Below are 19,604 nucleotides of genomic sequence, written 5' to 3'. Positions count from 1 at the left end.
TCCTCTGCATCTTGCTCTGTCACACCAACCACCTGCATGTCCTCTCTCACCACATCCATAAACCTTATCTTAGGCCTTCCTCTTTTCCTGTTACCTGGTAGCTTCATCCTTAGCATCTTTTTCCCAATATACTCAGCATCCCTCCTCAGCACATGTCCAAACCAACGTAATCTTGCCTCTCTGGCTTTGTCTCCAAACCTTCCAACCTGGGCTGCCCCTCTAATATACTTATTCCTAATCCTGTCACCCTCATCACACCCAGTGCAAATCTTAACATCTTCAATTCTGCCACATCCAGCTCAAACTCCTGCCTTTTTGTCAATGCCACTGTCTCCAACCCATATAACATAGCTGGTCTCACTACCCTCTTGTAAACCTTCCCTTTCACTCTTACAGGTACTAGTCTGTTACAAATCACTCCTGACACACTTCTCCACCCACTCCATCCTGCCTGTACTCTCTTCTTTACTTCTCTTCCACACAGACCGTTACTCTGAACTACTGACCCCAAGTATTTAAACTCATCCACCTTCGCCACCTCTACTCCTTGCATCCTCACTATTCCTCTATCCTCCCTCTCATTCACACACATATATTCTGTCTTAGTCCTGCTGACCTTCATTCCTCTTCTCTCTAGAGCATATCTCCATCTCTCCAGGGTCTCCTCCACCTGTTCCCTACTCTCACTACAGATCACAATGTCATCTGCAAACATCATAGTCCACGGGGACTCCTGTCTGATCTTGTCTGTCAACCTGTCCATCACCACTGCAAATAAAAAAGGGCTCAGAGCTGATCCTTGATGTAACCCCACCTCCACCTTAAACGCAACCGTCACTCCCACCGCAGACCTCACCGCTGTCACACTACCCTCACACATATGTTGTACCACTGTTACATACTTTTCTGACACTCCTGACTTCCTCATACAATACCACAACTCCTCTCTAGGCACCCTGTCATATGCTTTCTCAAAGTCTACAAAAACACAATGCAACTCCTTCCGACATTCTCTGTACATCATCAACCATCTCAGAGCAAAGATCGCATCTGTAGTGCTCTTTCCTGGCATGAAACCATACTGCTGATCACTATTCATCACCTCCCTTCTTAACTTTGCTTCCGCTACTCTTTCCCATAACTTCATGCTGTGACTGATCAGTTTAATCCCTCTGTAGTTACTACAGCTCTGCACATCACCCTTATTCTTAAAAATCGGTACCAAAACACTTTCTCCATTCCCCAGGCATCCTCTCACTTTCCAAGATTTCATTAAACAATCTGGTTAAAAACTCCACTGCCATTTCACCTAAACACCTCCATGCTTTCACAGGTATGTCATCTGGACCCACAGCCTTTCCATTGTTCATTCTCTTCATAGCTATCCTTACTTCCTCCTTGCTAATCTACTGCACTTCATGATTCACTATCCACACATCATCCAACCTTCTCTCCCTCTCATTCTCTTCATTCATCAACCCCTTAAAGTACTCTTTCCATCTCCTCAACACACTCTCCTCACTTGTGAGTATGTTTCCCTCATTATCACCTTTACCTGCTGCACATCTTTCCTAGCTCGGTCCCTCTGTCTAGCCAATCGGTACGGGTCCTTTTCTCCCTCCTTAGTGTCCAACCTTTCATACAACTCTTCATATGCATTATCCTTAGCCTTCGCCACCTCTCTCTTTGCCATGCACCTCATCTCCTTATACTCCTGTCTACTTTCTTCATCTCTCTGACAATCCCACTTCTTCTTTGCCAACCCCTTTCTCTGTATACTCTCCTGTACTTCCTCATTCCACCACCATGTCTCCTTGTCATTCTTCCTCTGTCCAGATGTGATACCAAGCACCTTTCTAGCCGTCTCCCTTACTAGCTCTGCTGTAGTTACCCAGCTATTTGGTAACTCTTCACTGCCTACCTTAACTCATCCCTGAACTCCACCTCACAATTACCTTTTTTCAATTTCCACCATTTGATGCTTTGGTGCTGCCCTCACACTCCTCCTCCTCCTCTTGTTGATAACCAACGTCATCCTACAAACCACTATCCTATGCTGCCTAACTACACTTTCCCCTGTCACCACTTTACAGTCTCCAGTCTCCTTCAGATTGGCCCTTCTACATAAGATATAATCCACCTGTGTGCATCTTCCTCCACTCTTGTATGTCACCCTATGCTCCTCCCTCTTGTTAAAATACATATTCATCACAGCCATGTCCATCCTTTTCACAAAATCCAGTACCATATGACCATCTGCATTCCTTTGTTTAACACCATACCTACCCATCACTTCCTCATCCCCTCTGTTCCCTTCACCAACATGCCCATTGAAATCTGCTCCAATCACCAGTCTCTCACCCTTGGGTACAGTCATCACCACTTCATCCAATTCACTCCAAAATGTTTCTTTCTCATCCATCGCACACCCAACTTGTGGAGCATATGCACTAACAACATTCATCATTACAACATCAATTTCCAGCTTCATAAACATCACTCTATCCGACACTCTTTTCACCTCCAAAACACTCTTGGCATACTGTTCTTTCACAATAAATCCTACTCCATTTCTCCTCCCATCCACACCATGATAAATAAATTTGAACCCACCTCCGATACACCTAGCCTTACTCCCCTTCCATCTGGTCTCTTGCACAGACAATATACCAACCTTCCTTTTGTCCATCATATCAGCTAGCTCTCTCCCTATATCAGTCATACTGCCAACATTCAAAGTTCTGACCCTCACTACCACAGTCCTAGCCTTTCTCCTCTCTTCCTGCCTTTGGCCATGTCTTCCGCCTCTTCTCCTCCTTCGTGGATTATTAACAGCAAGCGTGTTGTGAGACATGTACATATAGAAAAATATTCTCTAGCATATATCTGAAGTCTCCATGTTTACCACCTTATAGAATGAAAGAAAAGGATGCAAATACGGCAGGAATAATTTGTGCAACGTTTGTGTCAGATCTGGCAATTGGTGCAGGGGGCTAAGGCAGTTAAGCAGTAGTTCCTGTGGTACAGGGTTTGGTTTCTTCAGCCTTCATTTGACTTGAGCAAGTCACTTTGCCAAACAGTACTTGCAGACAACTGGGAGTTTGGGCTAGCCACTTTAATGGTTTCCTGGACTGCAAGTCTAGTAACAGCCTACAAACCTATGATGTGTTACTCTGCTTGAATAATGTAGTAAATGCCCTGCTTATTATCAGATATTATTCTAAGATATATTTACAAACAGTAAAAGCTTATTTTAGACCTTCATTTAAGAGAACATTGGGACTGTGCATGTTACTTACTGGTGGGGTGATTCATTCATGTTATCGATGATTTTAAAATCACAGTTTAAAATTTATCATGTTACATATGAGTAGATTTGTAATATGCAGCTGTCACGTGCTTGTTTTGGCCTTACATTTTGCAGTAACTGCAAAAATCAAATTGTGAAGAATCGGTATTGTTATAGGCATGATATGTATATGTATGTCTGTTAGCTGCACGAATATTTATTAGGCTTTCTATCATGGTTAGATGAGATGCTGATACGGCATTCATTTCCATATGCATTTAAGATTTCTAGGAAAAGGAAGGAGAATTTTTCTGAAGAGGCTAAAGTTCTTCTGAATAATTAGAGGACAAATGGCAGCGTCCTAACGGGTTGTGAGGGGAATCAAGGGCTCAAGCAGGGCAAAAAGTAGAGATAGAGGTGCGACTGTTTGCAATACTGTCAGTGATGCAGACACCTGAAGCTCAGAATGCCACAGGTACATCAATGATACAAAGAGATGGGAACCATTAGGTCTATGAAGACACTATAAGGTCTAGTCAGGTGGGGTTTGACATACTTTGGCAGGAAAATGTTGCAAACTTCCTCAAAAGCTATGTAGAAAATGAGACCTGAATTTGATGCCTGTAAACATGCATTCAGTAAGGTTCCAAGCACTTTCATAAGTACAGTGGTGTGCCATCTGATGGGGTAGTTGAAGTGACCGGATTGGAATGAGCCATGGTTTGACGTGATATTTGGCATCATCCAGTACACAGCCATGTGGAATAAGCCCACTTCTACAGGCAATACATTTTACACACTTGCATCAAGACTTGCCACAGGACTGCAGGCATTTATCTGAAGGATATGAGTTGTGATGTCACAAATCACCTGATAACTAACCAGTATTTATTGTAGGTGACACATGCAGGTGCATCATCATTGTCCTGTTTCTAGATCGCAATGTGTGCCACCCTCAGTGCCACTTACATCTACAGACTTCCTGAATTTGTGGTATGAATTCAGCATGAGTATATAGCGTACAGATACCCATCCATTCTTGCTCCAGTAAACGCTGTAAAAACTTGCTAAAGATATGACCTAAGGGTAAGTGTACTATCCCAATAGTATCCTAAGTGGGATATGGACCAGATTATCTCTATTGTTATTGCTCATATTTGCAGAGACATCAGTTAACCTTATTACCATGTACTCCCACCCAACTACACAAATTACATGGCATATTGACTGTTGGCATCCATGTGGAAATGAATGTGCCTGGATAGTAATGTATACAGGATTTTGGTCTGGGGCACCATCTTGCACTGTGCTAACACACAGTTGGTGCTGCTTTACTTACCGCTATCAAATGAGAAATGATATAGTCTGTATTTTCCATAATTTGTCCAAAGTGTACATAGGTCTAAGTGTATCTGAAGTCACTGCTAATATGTTGTTTTTAATGTTATTTAAAAACTTCTTTCTATGACCATGGGTACATGCTAGACATTTCCACAAGTGAAGTTTTGTTAATTTGGATACTGAGAATTACTGCTAAGCTTGGAACTGCATTATATTAACAAATAATTTAAGGCTTTTCTAGGAGCTTTCAAACAAACATCAATGGCGCATATTGTAGCTATGGTTATGAATACTTTGGAAACGCTTAACAAGGTCTTAGAGTTGGCATGTTTGCTTTCTGTTAAGCAACATTTTAGAACTGTACCATATAAACACATTTAAAAATTCTAGTGTACATTTTATTGGCTGTATTCATTATTATTTTGAAACAAATTAACAAGTTTTAGGAAAAGCGAACAACATTTTGCTGGTGTTATGCTGTTTATAAGTAATATAAAGTTACAACAAATGAACAAGCATTCTAAAACAAATGTAAACAGAAAAATATCAGCATTTTTCTCATAGGTAAGCACTAGGTTACCTGCCCTTGTTGGCCATTTTAAGTCTAGCCAATTTCCCTTTTTTGTGTTAGAAATTACTTATTTCATTTGGTTATAGACTGGCCTTACCCATCCCATGGTCGATAATTATATATTACCCCTAGTGAGAATAAGTGGAATATTACCATAGATAATTTGAGGGGGCCCATGCATGAGAAAACATTTAAGGGCTGCCTCTGTTCATTAGTAGCCAAGTGTTCAGTTTCCCATTCAGAAATCTAAGTTGCGCTTGAAAATGGACAGGGATGAACTTTATTTTATTTGGAAAGGGGAGTCTATTCCACAGCAGCAGTATCCTCTGCAAAATATACCTGTCCCACCAAACCATTCTGTTGATGTTGCAGAAGAGGTTCTCAGACTCTTTTATTAAAAGTCAAATGAAAATATGTGGAAATGTTTTCAAGATTAAGAAATCGCAGACTGATTGAGAAGTTCACAACAGTCAGTAAAACTAGCACATCGTGAGTGTGGTGCATCACACTTCACATTTAATTTTAAGTGGAGATAAGATTGCATTTTCTCTTATCCAGAAACTCAGATTGCTGGCTTTTGAACAAGCAATTTTCCACTAAATATATTTTTTGGGAGTATAATTTCCCAATGAATGGGCACATCATTTAGTTGACAGAAATGGATGATCAGCATTTGGATCAGATCAACAATTCCTAGGTAGAGGAACATTCCCTTTCCGCAGGGATTGAGCAACCTTAGGGTTAGTACATATAATTATAACAGGGTGTGGGGGGACAGCCCTCCTACTGGGAGTGTAGGGTGGCTTGCCCCCTTGGAGAACCATTTGGTTGTTTTATCTCACTCAGGCGTAATCCTTGGAGCATGCTCAAGATGTACCAACATTCAGTGTTTCAACATTAGTGTGTCAGTATTCTAAACGTCAATGTTATGCTATATGTCTGTGTGTAAAGGGGGGGGGGGGCTGCTTCTGTTTGATGGATAAAGTATCATGCAATCTAGGATTAAGGAATGCGTTTCTAGATGAGTAAAGTGATATGCATTCCTTAACCCTGAGATCAAGATATTTCATGCATCTAAAAGCATGCTGTATGTATTTCTATATGCCATGGTTTCCATCATTTTTAGGTAGTTTTCAAAATCATTTCAATGTATTAAGGTTATGTACTATTTCCTTTATGGAATAACAGTACCCATAGTACTAGGCATATTTTACAAATTAGTAAGGCTTGAAGTTTTCTTTGGCTAGGGCATGAGATTTACTCTAGGGGAGATTACCTGAGAAGATCTTTTGTGTGTATTTTGTGGGTAGATTGTTTTGATGGTTGCATATTTTCTGCTTTCTATATCATTGGCTGGGGTAGAGTTTTTCCATTTTTTTTTTAGTTAACTTTGGAATAATCACAAGAAATTTATTTTTAATTAGATTTCTATTATTTAGGCGTAGACCTAGTCATTTTGTAAAATTTGCTTTGGGATTTAATGGGCTCAGAAACCAGTTTCCATAGGTAGTTAATTAGTGTCATTTACCATTTTGGGCATGGAACAGGATGTGTTAGAATTCATAGCAAGGCTTCAGAGCTTGCAGGACTAGGTAGGTGCTTCAGGAAGGACTGGTCAAAAGGCTAGATGTCGTTACTCAAAATTTTGGGAGTTGGAGAGCTTCCTGAGATGTGTTCTTAAACCAAAGTCTTCATTTTTCCAGGTCTGTAATAAAGATCTTTTTAATCATTAATCTTAAATAGTCTTTTAATGAAATAAGTTTGGCTTGTCATAGGCTGTCTTTAATAGAGGAAGAGATAGATATGTATTTTTATCTATGTTTGTTTATAATATGAAAAGTTCATTGCTTTTTATGGCTTTTATTTGCATTCTGGAGTTTGAAAAATGGCAGGGAATTTTCCTGTTTCTTGCTATAACTCATTTTTCATAATATACTTAATTTCTTTTTGGTGTGGGGGTGCAGAGACACTTGTTCACCAACAAAAAAATATTATACAACGACCCCCTTTAATATTCAAAAACGTGCACGCTGATTGGTCAGCGTGCACATTGTAAATCAGAGTTATAGTAATGGAAAAAGGTCCGGTTGCCCGGACTTTTTCTATTACTATAACTATTTTTTTACAGCAACAGAGAACGCAAGATCTCCATTGCTTCACACTGTCTCGCTATGTTAAACGACAGCTTTAAAAAAAGCAACGGAGATTCTCCATTGCTTTTTTTTTAAAGTTGTCTCGCTATATTAAACTCTAACATAGCTAGACAGTTTGTAAAAAGCAACGGAGATCTTGCTTTCTCCATTGCTTTTTTCAAAACTGTCTCGCTATGTTAAATGGGTTTAACATAGTGAGACAGCTTTAAAAAAAGCAACAGAGATTCTTTTTTAAAGCTGTCTCGCTACATTAAACCCATTTAATATAGCAAAACAGTTTGTATAAAGCAACGGAAATCTTGCTTTCTCCGTTACTTTTGCCCACAGCTCTGATGTACTGTGTAGGCATGCGCATGCGCAGTACATCAGAACTGCCGCAGAATACCAGACAGCTGCGGAAGGGCAGCAAGGAGGCATTATACAATGCCATTATTTAAGAAAAGTAATTTTTTTTTTTCTTAAATATTGTCATTGTATAATAGCAATAACCCACCTCTGGGTGTGGGTAATGCTGGATTTACCCACAGTTTGCGTTGTTTGGCCACTCGTGCTTCGCCCTCGTGACCAAACCACACCAACCGTGGGTAAATCCAGCATTACACACACCCAGGCAGGGGTTATTGCTATTATAGTCTTTTTTTTTTTTGCTTTTGACCCTTTTAGATTTAATCTAAAATGCTTGTTCTTTCTGTGCTCACTGTTACAAGCATTCCAGGACTGATGAGACACTCGTATACATGTACATATGCATACATCTGTATGTAGAATTCCCCACTTTGAGTCTCAACTGAGTTTTCAGTAACATTCCATTAGAATAAATTAATACAATCACTATTTACTGGCAAATATTCTTACAAAAATACTGCAGTCTACTTCCCGGGCCATATAATTGTGCTTACAAGGTGTACTTAGATATTTCAAAATGCAGTTTACAGATTACCCACATTTGTAAAGTAGAACATTTTTATCTCTTGGGGTTCGACAAGTCTTTTCTACTGACTGCAAAGACCATAGCATTAAATAATAAACAGCGTGTTGATTACAGTGCTTTAGATTACTACTGAATAAGAATAAATTACACATTAAGCGTACCTCCAAATACGTCTTCACAGTCTCAAGAAACTGCACCTTAATTTTCATCTCTTCCAGTTCGCCTTTCAATTTGCTAAGCATTGCTTTAGCATTAACCCCTTTAAATTAAGAATAAATATAATCATTAAAACAATAAACACGAATTAATGTATCTTTGGTTGTTAAGCAAAATATAAATGCTGGTAAAAGACTCCATAATCAGTCAGTGTTTTGTATTTGCACCACAAAGCATTACACTGTAGATATTTATATAATATCTAGAGACAGAACTAACAAAGCTGCTACAAACACATCTTCAGCCATATATGGTCAAGAAAAATCGCTTTTGACAAGAAACGTATGCAGACATGCATGCACTCATAAGAATCAGAGTGCATATGCCCCATTCCTCCTCCTCTTTTAGTTTTTGAACTGGCATACAAATACAAACATTTCAGATATAGGCAATAATGCCCTTCCAGCCTGCCAATATACCAGGACAGTTATTCCCCAAGTGTCCTGGGTGTTCTTAAAATATTTAAACTAGTGCTTTCTTTAATGTAGTTTGTTAGTCTATTCCACGCATCAGCTGCTCTCTGAGAACAAATTAGTACACTTCTCATTCCTATAGAAACTTCTAGATAGGTTGTCTGAGGATTCCCTGCTACTTTTTGATAACCCCAAACATTCCCAGAGTTAACTGTCTCTAAATGCCCTATATACCTGAACTGAAACTGAATATGCGAGACGCTGAAGTTCGTATATTTTAGTCTTTCATAATAACTTAAATTTTCACATCAATGGATGTCCCTGATATATTTTTATTGTACTCTTAAATTTGCCTATGCTGGTTTTCTTATAAGGTTATATATTATTACTCATTATTCCAGTTTGGGTATAATGTAACTTACAATTTTTTTTCATTTCTGATTTCCTAAACTTTCTAAATCTTTTTACACATCCTATAATTCTATAACTATCATTAACCAACTGGCTGATCTGATCAGAAAAACTCAAAGCTGGATCAGCTGATAAACCCGAGTCCTTACATGAATCTAATGTTTCAATCACTGTGTACTGTATTAAATAATCACCCTTTGAACCAAGTCTCCCAAATCTCATATGCTTAGTGTTCGGTATATCTATCAGCATATAATTTTCCTGTGACCAAATATTCAACTTAAGTCAAGTTCTTTTGCAGACCGGCCTCATCTGTAACACATGCAATCAGTTTACCCATTTTCAAGTCATCTGCATACAGACTGCTGAACACCTCAGATGGAAATGATAGCTCTGAAAGACAGAACCTAAACAAGTAAGGGCCTCGGACAGAGCCCAGTGGGACACCCTGACTGTAACCTAGAATTTCACCTGCCTAATTGCTGTATGAAGATTACATCAACACCTAGTTCTATTTTATTGACCAGTGTTTTGTGAATGAAACGCTGATGTTAAGTTTATATAAATTATATCACAAGACTTTTTTTGAATTTATGGTTATTATATTGTTATAGAATATCATGGTACAGGTGCTTATAGATCCATTTTCAACATATGCATGCTGGTATATGCTTTCAAGTCCCAACCTTTCCAGTTCTGACAATTATTTATCCAAAATAACCTTCTCTATCATTTTTTCCACAATAAGAAAGTAAAATAAGGTCTGTATAACTTTGGCATTGTCCTATTCCCACTTCCCTTAAAGATAGGTTTAGCAAGTGCATGTCTCCAATCTTGAGGAATCTCCCCACACTTAAAAAGCCAAATGAGTAACAGATATAATGGTGCTCCCTTTTAATTTCTCCAAGTCTTTTGGGTTTCTAATACCATGACGCGAATGGATCCCATTCCTAAGTCAAAGTATAATTAAAGTTCATGAAATTAAACTTTTTTTTCAATGGTGCTGTGAAAGTTAATGCTGAAGTGCTCTTAGGACATTATTATAGCAATAACCCACGCCTGGGTGTGGGTAATGCTAAATTTACCCACGGTTGGCGTGGTTTGGTCCAGAGGCGGCCGAGGGACCAAACAAAGCCAACCGTGGGTAAATTTAGCATTACCCACACCCAGAAGTGGGTTATTGCTATTATACCATGACATTATTTAAGAAAAGAAACTATTACTTTTCTTAAATAATGGCATAGTATAATGCCCGTTTACTGCCCTTCCACAGATGTCTGGCATCCGCGGCAGTTCTGATGTACTGCGTGCCTGCGCAGTACATCAGAGCTGTGGGCAAAAGCAACGGAGAAAGAAAGATCTCCGTTGCTGTTTTTAGCTATGTTAAATGAGTTTAACATAGCGAGACAGTTTTAAAATAAGCAACGGACATCTCCGTTGCTTATTTTAAAACTGTCTCGCTATGTTAAACTCATTTAACATAGCGAGACACTAAAAAAAGCAACGGAGATCTTGCGATCTCCGTTGCTTTTTTTTTTTAAAACACTGTCTCGCTATGTTAAATGGGTTTAACATAGCGAGACAGCTTTAAAATAAGCAACGGACATCTCCGTTGCTTATTTTAAAGCTGTCTCGCTATGTTAAAACCATTTAACATAGCGAGACAGTGCTTTAAAAAAACGAGTTATACTAATGGAAAAAAGTCCGGGCGACTGGACCTTTTTCCATTAGTATAACTTGATTTACAACGGGCACGCTGGCCAATCAGCGTGCACGTTTTGGGGGGGTCATGGTATAATACTAATTCTGTCACCTCCCTGTCCACTCTTTGGGTCTAGTTTGCATAGTTATTTTTCAATATTATCTAATTTAATTTCAGTAACTGAAGTTACATGACTGTTACTTGGAAAATATATCACCCCATTTGTGAAATGAAATCGCTTTGTATAAGGATGTGTAACTATAGCTGTAATCTGCTGTGTTAAAGAATAAATGTTGGAGTCTACACACAGTTTATCAATTTGTATGCCTTTCCTCCTATCATGTTATGTATCTATAGTTTCCTATTATGATCAATATCTTTATATACATTTTCTTCAATTTTTTCTTGATTTTGTTTGACACCATGTTTAATTTGTCTGTCCAGCTGGTTTGTTTCAATTTTCAAAGTTGTACTGCAACATCTTTTCCATTGCTAATATTTTTGTCTCTCACCTTAATCAAATATGTTTTTATGTAATTATATCCTTCTAATCTTGTTAGCCTAGATCCTGATGTTAAACATTTCATTTTATTTGCAATTTCTCTTTCAAACCTTGCCACATTCCTTCTGCTGTTTTTCCACTGAACCGAGTGACTGTGACCCAGTTCCAACATTAGTAGCAAGCATACAGAACAGGTTTTTGCATTATTCAGATATTTGGTTTCAGTCACAGACTGATTTATTTAACATTTGTTTGCCAGGATAGTATATCTATCGATTTATATATATATATATATATATATATATATATATATATATATATATATATATATATTTATATGCACACACAAACACACACATACATATATATACATATATATATATATATATATACACATACACACACATATTAGCTAAAGGTATTACCCCAAATTCAGTACTGCATATTTTGCACATGAATAATTCTAAACATGTAGTCCGATTAAATGAGGTTGATTTTGCATCATAATTGAACTACTTTTATACTGATATTAAATGTCTTTTGAAATTCCTTTCAATGAAATTTGTACTTTTCCAGCTAGTGGAACAGATGAATTCAGATCTATTACAACTAGTCATGTCCCAACTGCTCATAGGCTACATTCCTTCAGGCTAGAACTTGACTGCCCTCCAGCGTGTCCTGCATCGTGTCCTGCAGCACGCACAGGCTGGCACTCATACTTGAACTCAAATATGTGTTCATTCAAGGTGTCGCAGATGTGCAGAGACTGTGAACCTGCTAATAACATTGGAGTAAGGTAAGTGCAACAGCCACGTGGGAGAGGAGTGGTAATTTACATTAGGTTTAGCCAGTGATTGAGAGGGGTCGTGGGAGAGGAGTGGTAATTTACATTAGGTTTAGCCAGTGATTGAGAGGGGAATTTAGATTTAGGGAGTGGGAAGTGAGCACGGAATTCAGGCTTAGGGATCAAGTGGTGAATTTAAGTTAAGGAAGAAGTCAGGGAATTTAGATTTAGGAATCTGAAGAGGAGTTTAAGGTTAGGGAGCAATCGAGTAATGCAGGTTTATGGAGTTTGTGGTGATATTTGGGTTAGAAAGTGATTGGAATATTTAGCTTTATGGAACAATAGGTATTTTTTTTATGAAGCAGGCATTTAGATTAGAGTTATGGACTGTGTGGAAGTTTTAGGTTTGAGTTGGGGTTCTGTGTGGACTGTGTAGTTTATCATGCTTGAGTTGTGAGGCAGTAGGTAATTTCCTGAATTCAAGTAAGTGGGAGGTATGGCACCTGTCATTTTGCACAAGTGACTATTAGCAAATCCACTAGAGCTAACAGCATACAAGTACTTGTAGCAGACCTGATACGTGCCCAATCCGACGCATTTATTTCCTAAATTGTGGATTTTTGCTGTTCAGGATGGTCTGTCTGGAGAACCACTGTGCTGGGAATAATGACTTTGGTTAGGCCCTCTGCGGGTGTCTTCAGCTGGAGATACTATGCTTAGTGCTATATGATAAATTTAAAAATATATATCAGTCCAAAATACATTTAGTAGCATATGTTCGATAACAAAAAATTACACTACCTGCTCGATCCATTAAATACAATAAAGATATACAAAAGGAAGTTTTTAACTAGGGTAAGTTCCCATACCTGGACAGTTGTACACCACATCTCAAAACATTACTGCTGTGTAGCTGCACTATGGTGGGCTAAAGACCACCCTTCTTCCTCCCCACTGTTTGACCACTTCACTATTACTAACACAAGCACATCCGCAATTAACAAGAAATGTAAAACCCTTTTTGAAAATAAACACACCAACACATGATTCTGTTCTATCAGAAATGTGAAACATTCTCTCCCACACACTCAAGTCCATAAATAATCAAACTGAAATATAATACAACAAGATGATAAAAATCCTTATCCACCATCCAATGAAAACAGTACTTGTTGAAAGGTCTTAACAACATACCAAATTAGTAGATGAAAAATATTTTTATGCAATGCAAGGAGCCTGAAAACAATAAGATCTCTCTTTGGTCAAAGATCTAAACTACTAGACCTTACAATAAAGCAGTAACCAATCATTTCAGTCTGAAAATGTTCAAGGATATCTATGTTTGGTTGAACATCAGCTCATACTTATGTGGATTATGGTAGTCAATACCCTAAGAAGCTGATTCTCACCATGGCTACTGGACATCAGTTGAAATTGCCCTTTCCCCCCATAAAGTCATCGCTACTCTTATCATCTTTCATGGATATCTAATTTCTTACTGCCCTACACAACATACATGCATAAAGTGATTTACACAGGTTACAAAACAAAAGGCATGAAACAGCAAACAAAAAAGTGCCCCCTTTGATCACCCATAATTCTCATCCCCTGGCCCTTCCTCCCTGACTCCCCCCCTTCATAACTCTTCCCAAGCCAAACACCCCTTCCTACTTACCCCACCCATCTCCTGTCAAAACATGGACTACACCACCACCAAAACCCCAACTCTCCGACCTCAGACTCACTCAAATAGTTTACATTTAATTCCTTAACTACTCTTAGCATATATAATAAACTTTCAGAACTTCATGCCTGGATCTTCCAAAAAACATATATATATATATTTGCCATAACTGAAACATGGCTAAAACCCCATATTTCTGACTCTGAAATTTCACTCCCTGGTTATATCATCATCAGGGCTAATGGAACTCAGAAAAAGTGGTGCAGTAGCTTTAGTATACCCTGATTATCTTGAAATACTACCCTACAATCAACCTATTCCCAAATTCTATTACAGTGAAGTCCTCATCTCTCATTTAAAAAACTAAATAAACAAACTATATATTATACTCATCTATATTCTGGCAGGCAATAATGTTACAACTCTGGAAAACATCCTAAACTGGATCTCTCATACATTTTTAATGAAAAGATCATCCAAGGTGATATCTGTAGATTAGTGTGTGTGATATATCTTTAAGAAGCTTTCCAGTGAGCCAGGCACATGTATATAAGTACAGAGTATGTGCAAGCAAGAGTGCCATTTTGAGTGACCAGGTCCATGTTAAATGTTCGAACATCCAAAATGTCGAACATTACATGGTCGAGACAAATGTTCGAGCGTAAAAAAAAAACGAAAACAGATAAAAACACTAATTGTAGGCAGGGGGACAAACCCCCCCTGCACTCCCCACATGGAGGGCTGCGCCCACCCCTCCTACTTAAATATACCAACTCCAAGACCGCACTTCAGTGCAGAAAATGGAAATTCTCCCTATCTACACCGTACGGTGCTGTTGAAAGTCTATCTTTAAGCACTCAACATTTTGAATGTTTGGTCTCAAACATGTAACATTCAAAATTTTGAGCGTTCGAAGATTAGACAAGTAACCCGAGCAGCCCCAGTGTGAGCATGCAAGTATGTAGTCAGACAGTTAAGTTCAAGTTTAATGTTACTGCCATTCATCCTGATGTATTTGTATACAATCAACTACTTAAATGAACACCCAAGCCTCAACGTCTTCTTAATGCACATAAGAACAACAACATGGTGTCAGAATGGGATCCAGAGTTACAGCCATGAGACAACCGGTTAAAGTTGGAGGTTTATACAGGAATGGATCATCTTTACTGCTCAAACAACTCACATAACAGTCAGAAACAAATCCCAAGTACTAGAATTTGCTTAAATGATTTCTTTTGCTATAAATAAAAACAAAGCACTCAGAATGCTCAAAACAAATGTCTTATTAAATGAACTGTCCGAATCTACAACGTATTGATACAAATATTCAAGACAGTTCTAAAAATGTTTTGAAACGGGTCTATATTACATTATCAAACATTAATTTGTTTGAAAATGTAATTATCGACCCATAAATGCTGAAGTAGCATAATAGTGAAATCCCAAAATATCGAAACTCACAAGATCGAATTGCCATAGTTGGCCCACTTCACATCCCGTGCCTGTTTTAAGCTAACCCCTTAACTGCTAGTCAAAACAAACCTAAATAGCTACTATAACACACCCCCATAAATATTTTCAAGCAACCTAACTAAAACATATCACTAAATGGAATTCACAGTCAATAAAACTACTTAGCAAAATTGACTAATATCCCTAACCAGCATAACTATAACATAAAAACAAACACCATTTACCAATTTCTGCTGTTGTGTGGGGCTGTGACCCCCCACCCCTGCTAATTATATATACCAACTACGAGATAGCACTACAGTGGGGAAAGTGGAATGTGAAGTGTCAGACGATAACATCATAAACTTGTACTATTCTATTATAAATGTGACATATAGATACATGCTATAAAAAATATAGTTTTCCCGCACAGTGAACATACAAGTCAGTAGACTTATTTAGTAGCTAATTACTTTCTCATGAACTAACTCTGACTCAATGCCGTACAGATGTGATACATCAGTAAATTGCAGTGGGCCAACTATAACTTTTCGAAAATGCTGATTTTATGTTTTCAAACTTTGCTATTGTGGGAGTTCAACATTTTTGGGTTGATATTTATGTTTTTGAACACATTCATGTTCGATAAAGTAATATAGACCCGTATGAAACAATATTCAAATTGCATAAAATGTACAAAAAATGGGAAGACTGCATTTTTTCACTGTGTTCTGTTTTTTTGTATTAACTAAAGCTATTCAAAATATCTGAAATGTGCAAAGTGTTTGCAAGTGTGTGCCTTATTATAGGCAATTATTGCACAAAATAGTCATTTCAAAAAATATTTCACAAAGTACAGTTATTTCAAGGAATGTTTCACAGAGTACAGTCTTTTGAAGAGTTTATTGTGCATTTGAATATTATTACAAGTACCTGGGTGTGTGAATGGTCATACATATTTACAAAGGCCAATATGTCATCGTGTTTTGCTATAATCTGTGGGCATTGCAGAAGGATTTTGCAGACCCACACTACTTGTGTTTAATAACAATATTGCAAAAAACTGCAGTGTGTTTGAGCAGGAATACAATATTTTCACACAGGCTGCTTTTTCTGACAAAGATGCACATACAAAAACATTTGTTACACTTAATTTAGCTAGTTCAGAGGCCAATGAAAGAGAACATTCATTTGTGTATGCAGTTGCTGCGTTTGCAGGGGAGGGGGATGATCACCATATTGTGGTACTGGCTGAGATGAGGGAAGACCCTGAGTGCTTAAAATGTAAATTTATAGAAATGTGTAACCCCCAAATAAATATTACAATAGAAAGGCACATATTTTACCCAAGAGATCCAAAGCCTGGTGAAAGTTTTGCAGCATATATAGCACCCTTATTTCTCAAGGCTAAAATGTGCAGATTTGGTGATTTGAGAGATGAGTTGATAAAGGACAGGCTTGTTTGTGGCATTAATAATGATACAGTGAGGAAGATTTTGCTTTGAGACAGTGATTTAACTTTGAATAAGGCCATGGAGATCTGTCAGATATACGAGCTTACAGAAAAACACACTAATATGCTTACACAGGAGAACAGCTGTGGAAGGCACAGTGACAAAGCTCATGTAGACACAGTATGCAGATTGTGGTTACAAGAAACAGGCCCAAGCATATGGTAGCTACTGCAGGTCCTGTAACAGTCCCTGGGAAACCCAGTGTCTTTCCAGCAAATTCCAGTGCATGCTTAGTAAAGTATAAGGGTGAGTCAGCAAAGTCAAAACATGTGCCCCCTCTCAGCTTCATAGTCAACTGTCATAATTGTGCTGGAAATAACAAACCCAAAAGAGAAAAGTGCTTAGGTTTTGGTCAGCAGTGTCATTCTTGCAATAAGTGGAATAATTTAAAAAGATTTTGTAAATCAAGTACAGAACATTCTTTTATTAAAAGTGGGCATTTCAAGAGACAAGTTGATCAATTAAAAGCTGTGACCCTACTTTTTATGTCGATGGTGTGCCTGTAATTGGTGAAACAATCAATGCAGTAGATTTGTGGGCAAAGAATGAGACCTTTTGTACTGTTTGGATTAATGGGAGTCCCACAGAGCTCAAAGCAGATACTGGCTCAAAGTGCAATGTTATGTCAGCAGAAATGTTTGCTAGAGCAAAAGCTGCAGAACAACTTGATTTGACAAATTGCGTGAAGCTTGTCGCTTATGGAGGTGAAGAGATTCGAACAGGATGCTCAGTAGAGTTTTCATGTTACTCTACTGGGAATAGCTACAAAAAGTAATTTTTCATAGTAGAGAGACATGTGCAGTCATTATTAGACCTCAGAGAGAGTTTGAAAATGGGATTGCTTTCACTTAATAAAGAAGTTCACTATGTAATTCTGAATGACAACAGCTCAAATTTCACCCAAGCTATTTTTTCTGAGTATGCGGATATTTTTGCAGACAAATTAGGCAAACTACCAGTTGTGTACCCGCCATGAAGTTAGACCCAGAGGTCAGCCCAGTTGTCAGACTAGCACAGTTCCAGTAGCTATGTAGAATTGAGTCAAAGCTGAGCTAGACAAAATAGTGCAGCTTGGAATAATTTGCCCAGTAGAAGAACCTACTGAATGGGCATCCTCCATGGTAGTAGCCCATAAGAAAAGCTTTGATGATACTGATCCAAGAGACTTGAACAGAGCATTAAAAAGGCCTCATCATCCAATGCGCACAAAGAGGATGCTACCCTCATGTCAAATGCCACTTTTTTCTGTCTCAGATACAGAGAGTTCTTTTTGTCAAATTTTGCTTGACCACAAATCTTCGTTGTTAACCACATTTGGTACACCATTTGGAAGATACAGATTTCTGCAAATGCCATTTGGAATAAATTCTGCCAGTGAAGTCTGTCTGCGATAGAGAAAAGTTTTTCTGGCTATGTGCTAATATAGTAGATGATATTCTAGGAGGAGACAATGGTGAAGCCGAACATAACAGAAACCTCAAGAAAGTTATGGAAAGAGCATGTGAAGTGAATCTTAAGCTGCATCATCAGAAGTGTAAATTCAGGCTACAAGAAATGACATATGTTGCTCACTTGTTTAGCAGTTCAGACATACAACCAGATCCTTCCAAGCAAACAGCAGTTCTCAAAATGTCAGCTCCAGACAATGTTCAAGTCCTACAAAGTTTTCTTGGCATGGTCAACTATCTAGGCAAGTTCATCCAGATTTAAGCCAACTTTCAGCACTGCTAGGAGGGCCGACACACAAAGATGTAACTTGGTCGTGGTCAGAATGGCACCAAAGAGTATTTGATGCCCTGAAACAGAAAATTGCCAATCCACCAACTCTCAGCTGCTATGATGTTCACAAACCAGTTACTCTTTCCTGTGATGCTTCTAAATTTGGTCTAGGTGCAGTCATTCTTCAACAGGTTGCACCAGTAGCCTATGCATCGAGAACTCTTACCCAGATCAAGATGCAGTACATCCAGACTGAGAAAGAGCTTTTAGCAATTGTGTTTGCATGTTTGAAGTTTCATGATTATATTTATGGTCGGCCTATCCAGATTGAAACTGACCACCAACCTCTAGTCACTATTTTGAGAAAGCCTATGCATGCAGCTCCATCCAGATTGCAATGTATGATGCTCAAATTGCAAATCTACAATTTCACTCTTGTTTACACAAAGGGTAAACTTCTTTATCTGCTGATACTTTATCCAAATCACCCAGAAAAACCACAGAACTGCATAACAATGAGCAACTTAATTTTGAGGTCATGGAAGTGAGATATTTTATTTCCACACATCTTGATGAGCTCAGAACTCGCACAGCTTCAGATCTAGTTCTCCAGAAGCACATCCACTTCATCAGTCGAGGATGACCTTCAAAGCAATCTTGTTTACCACTAGAAGTGCACCTTATTTTCCATACAGAGGTGAGATCTTGTCAGGCAATTGCATCCTCATGAAAGGTCCTAAAGTGATCGTTCCAAAGTCTTTGCAACAAGAGTATATTAACATTTTGTATTGTGGCCATCCAGGAACTGATTCTACCACAAGAAGGGTGAAAGGTCTAGCATTTCGACCTTCTATGTCAAGAGATATTGAGAAAGTACTTTCATATTGTTCAGTATGTAACAGTACAAAGCTGCATCAAC

General features: G+C 38.3%; 1 protein-coding gene across 2 annotated transcripts in view; it reads right to left on the bottom strand.

Annotated features, from left to right (window-relative positions):
• KNDC1 (kinase non-catalytic C-lobe domain containing 1) overlaps positions 1–19,604 on the bottom strand; it is a 1,471,539-nt gene that overhangs the window by 376,631 nt on the left and 1,075,304 nt on the right. For both annotated transcript variants that reach the window (XM_044056877.1, XM_044056878.1), the window contains exon 19: positions 8,447–8,544. In XM_044056877.1, coding sequence (XP_043912812.1) covers positions 8,447–8,544 — 98 coding nt within the window. The remainder of the gene's footprint in view (positions 1–8,446; positions 8,545–19,604) is intronic.

Source organism: Protopterus annectens, chromosome 14.part0 (assembly GCF_019279795.1).
Source record: "Protopterus annectens isolate FY-2018-M chromosome 14.part0, PAN1.0, whole genome shotgun sequence".
Classification (NCBI taxonomy): domain Eukaryota; kingdom Metazoa; phylum Chordata; order Ceratodontiformes; family Protopteridae; genus Protopterus; species Protopterus annectens.
The sequence above is the reverse complement of the archived record's forward strand: the minus strand, read 5'-3'. Positions and strand labels throughout refer to the sequence as shown.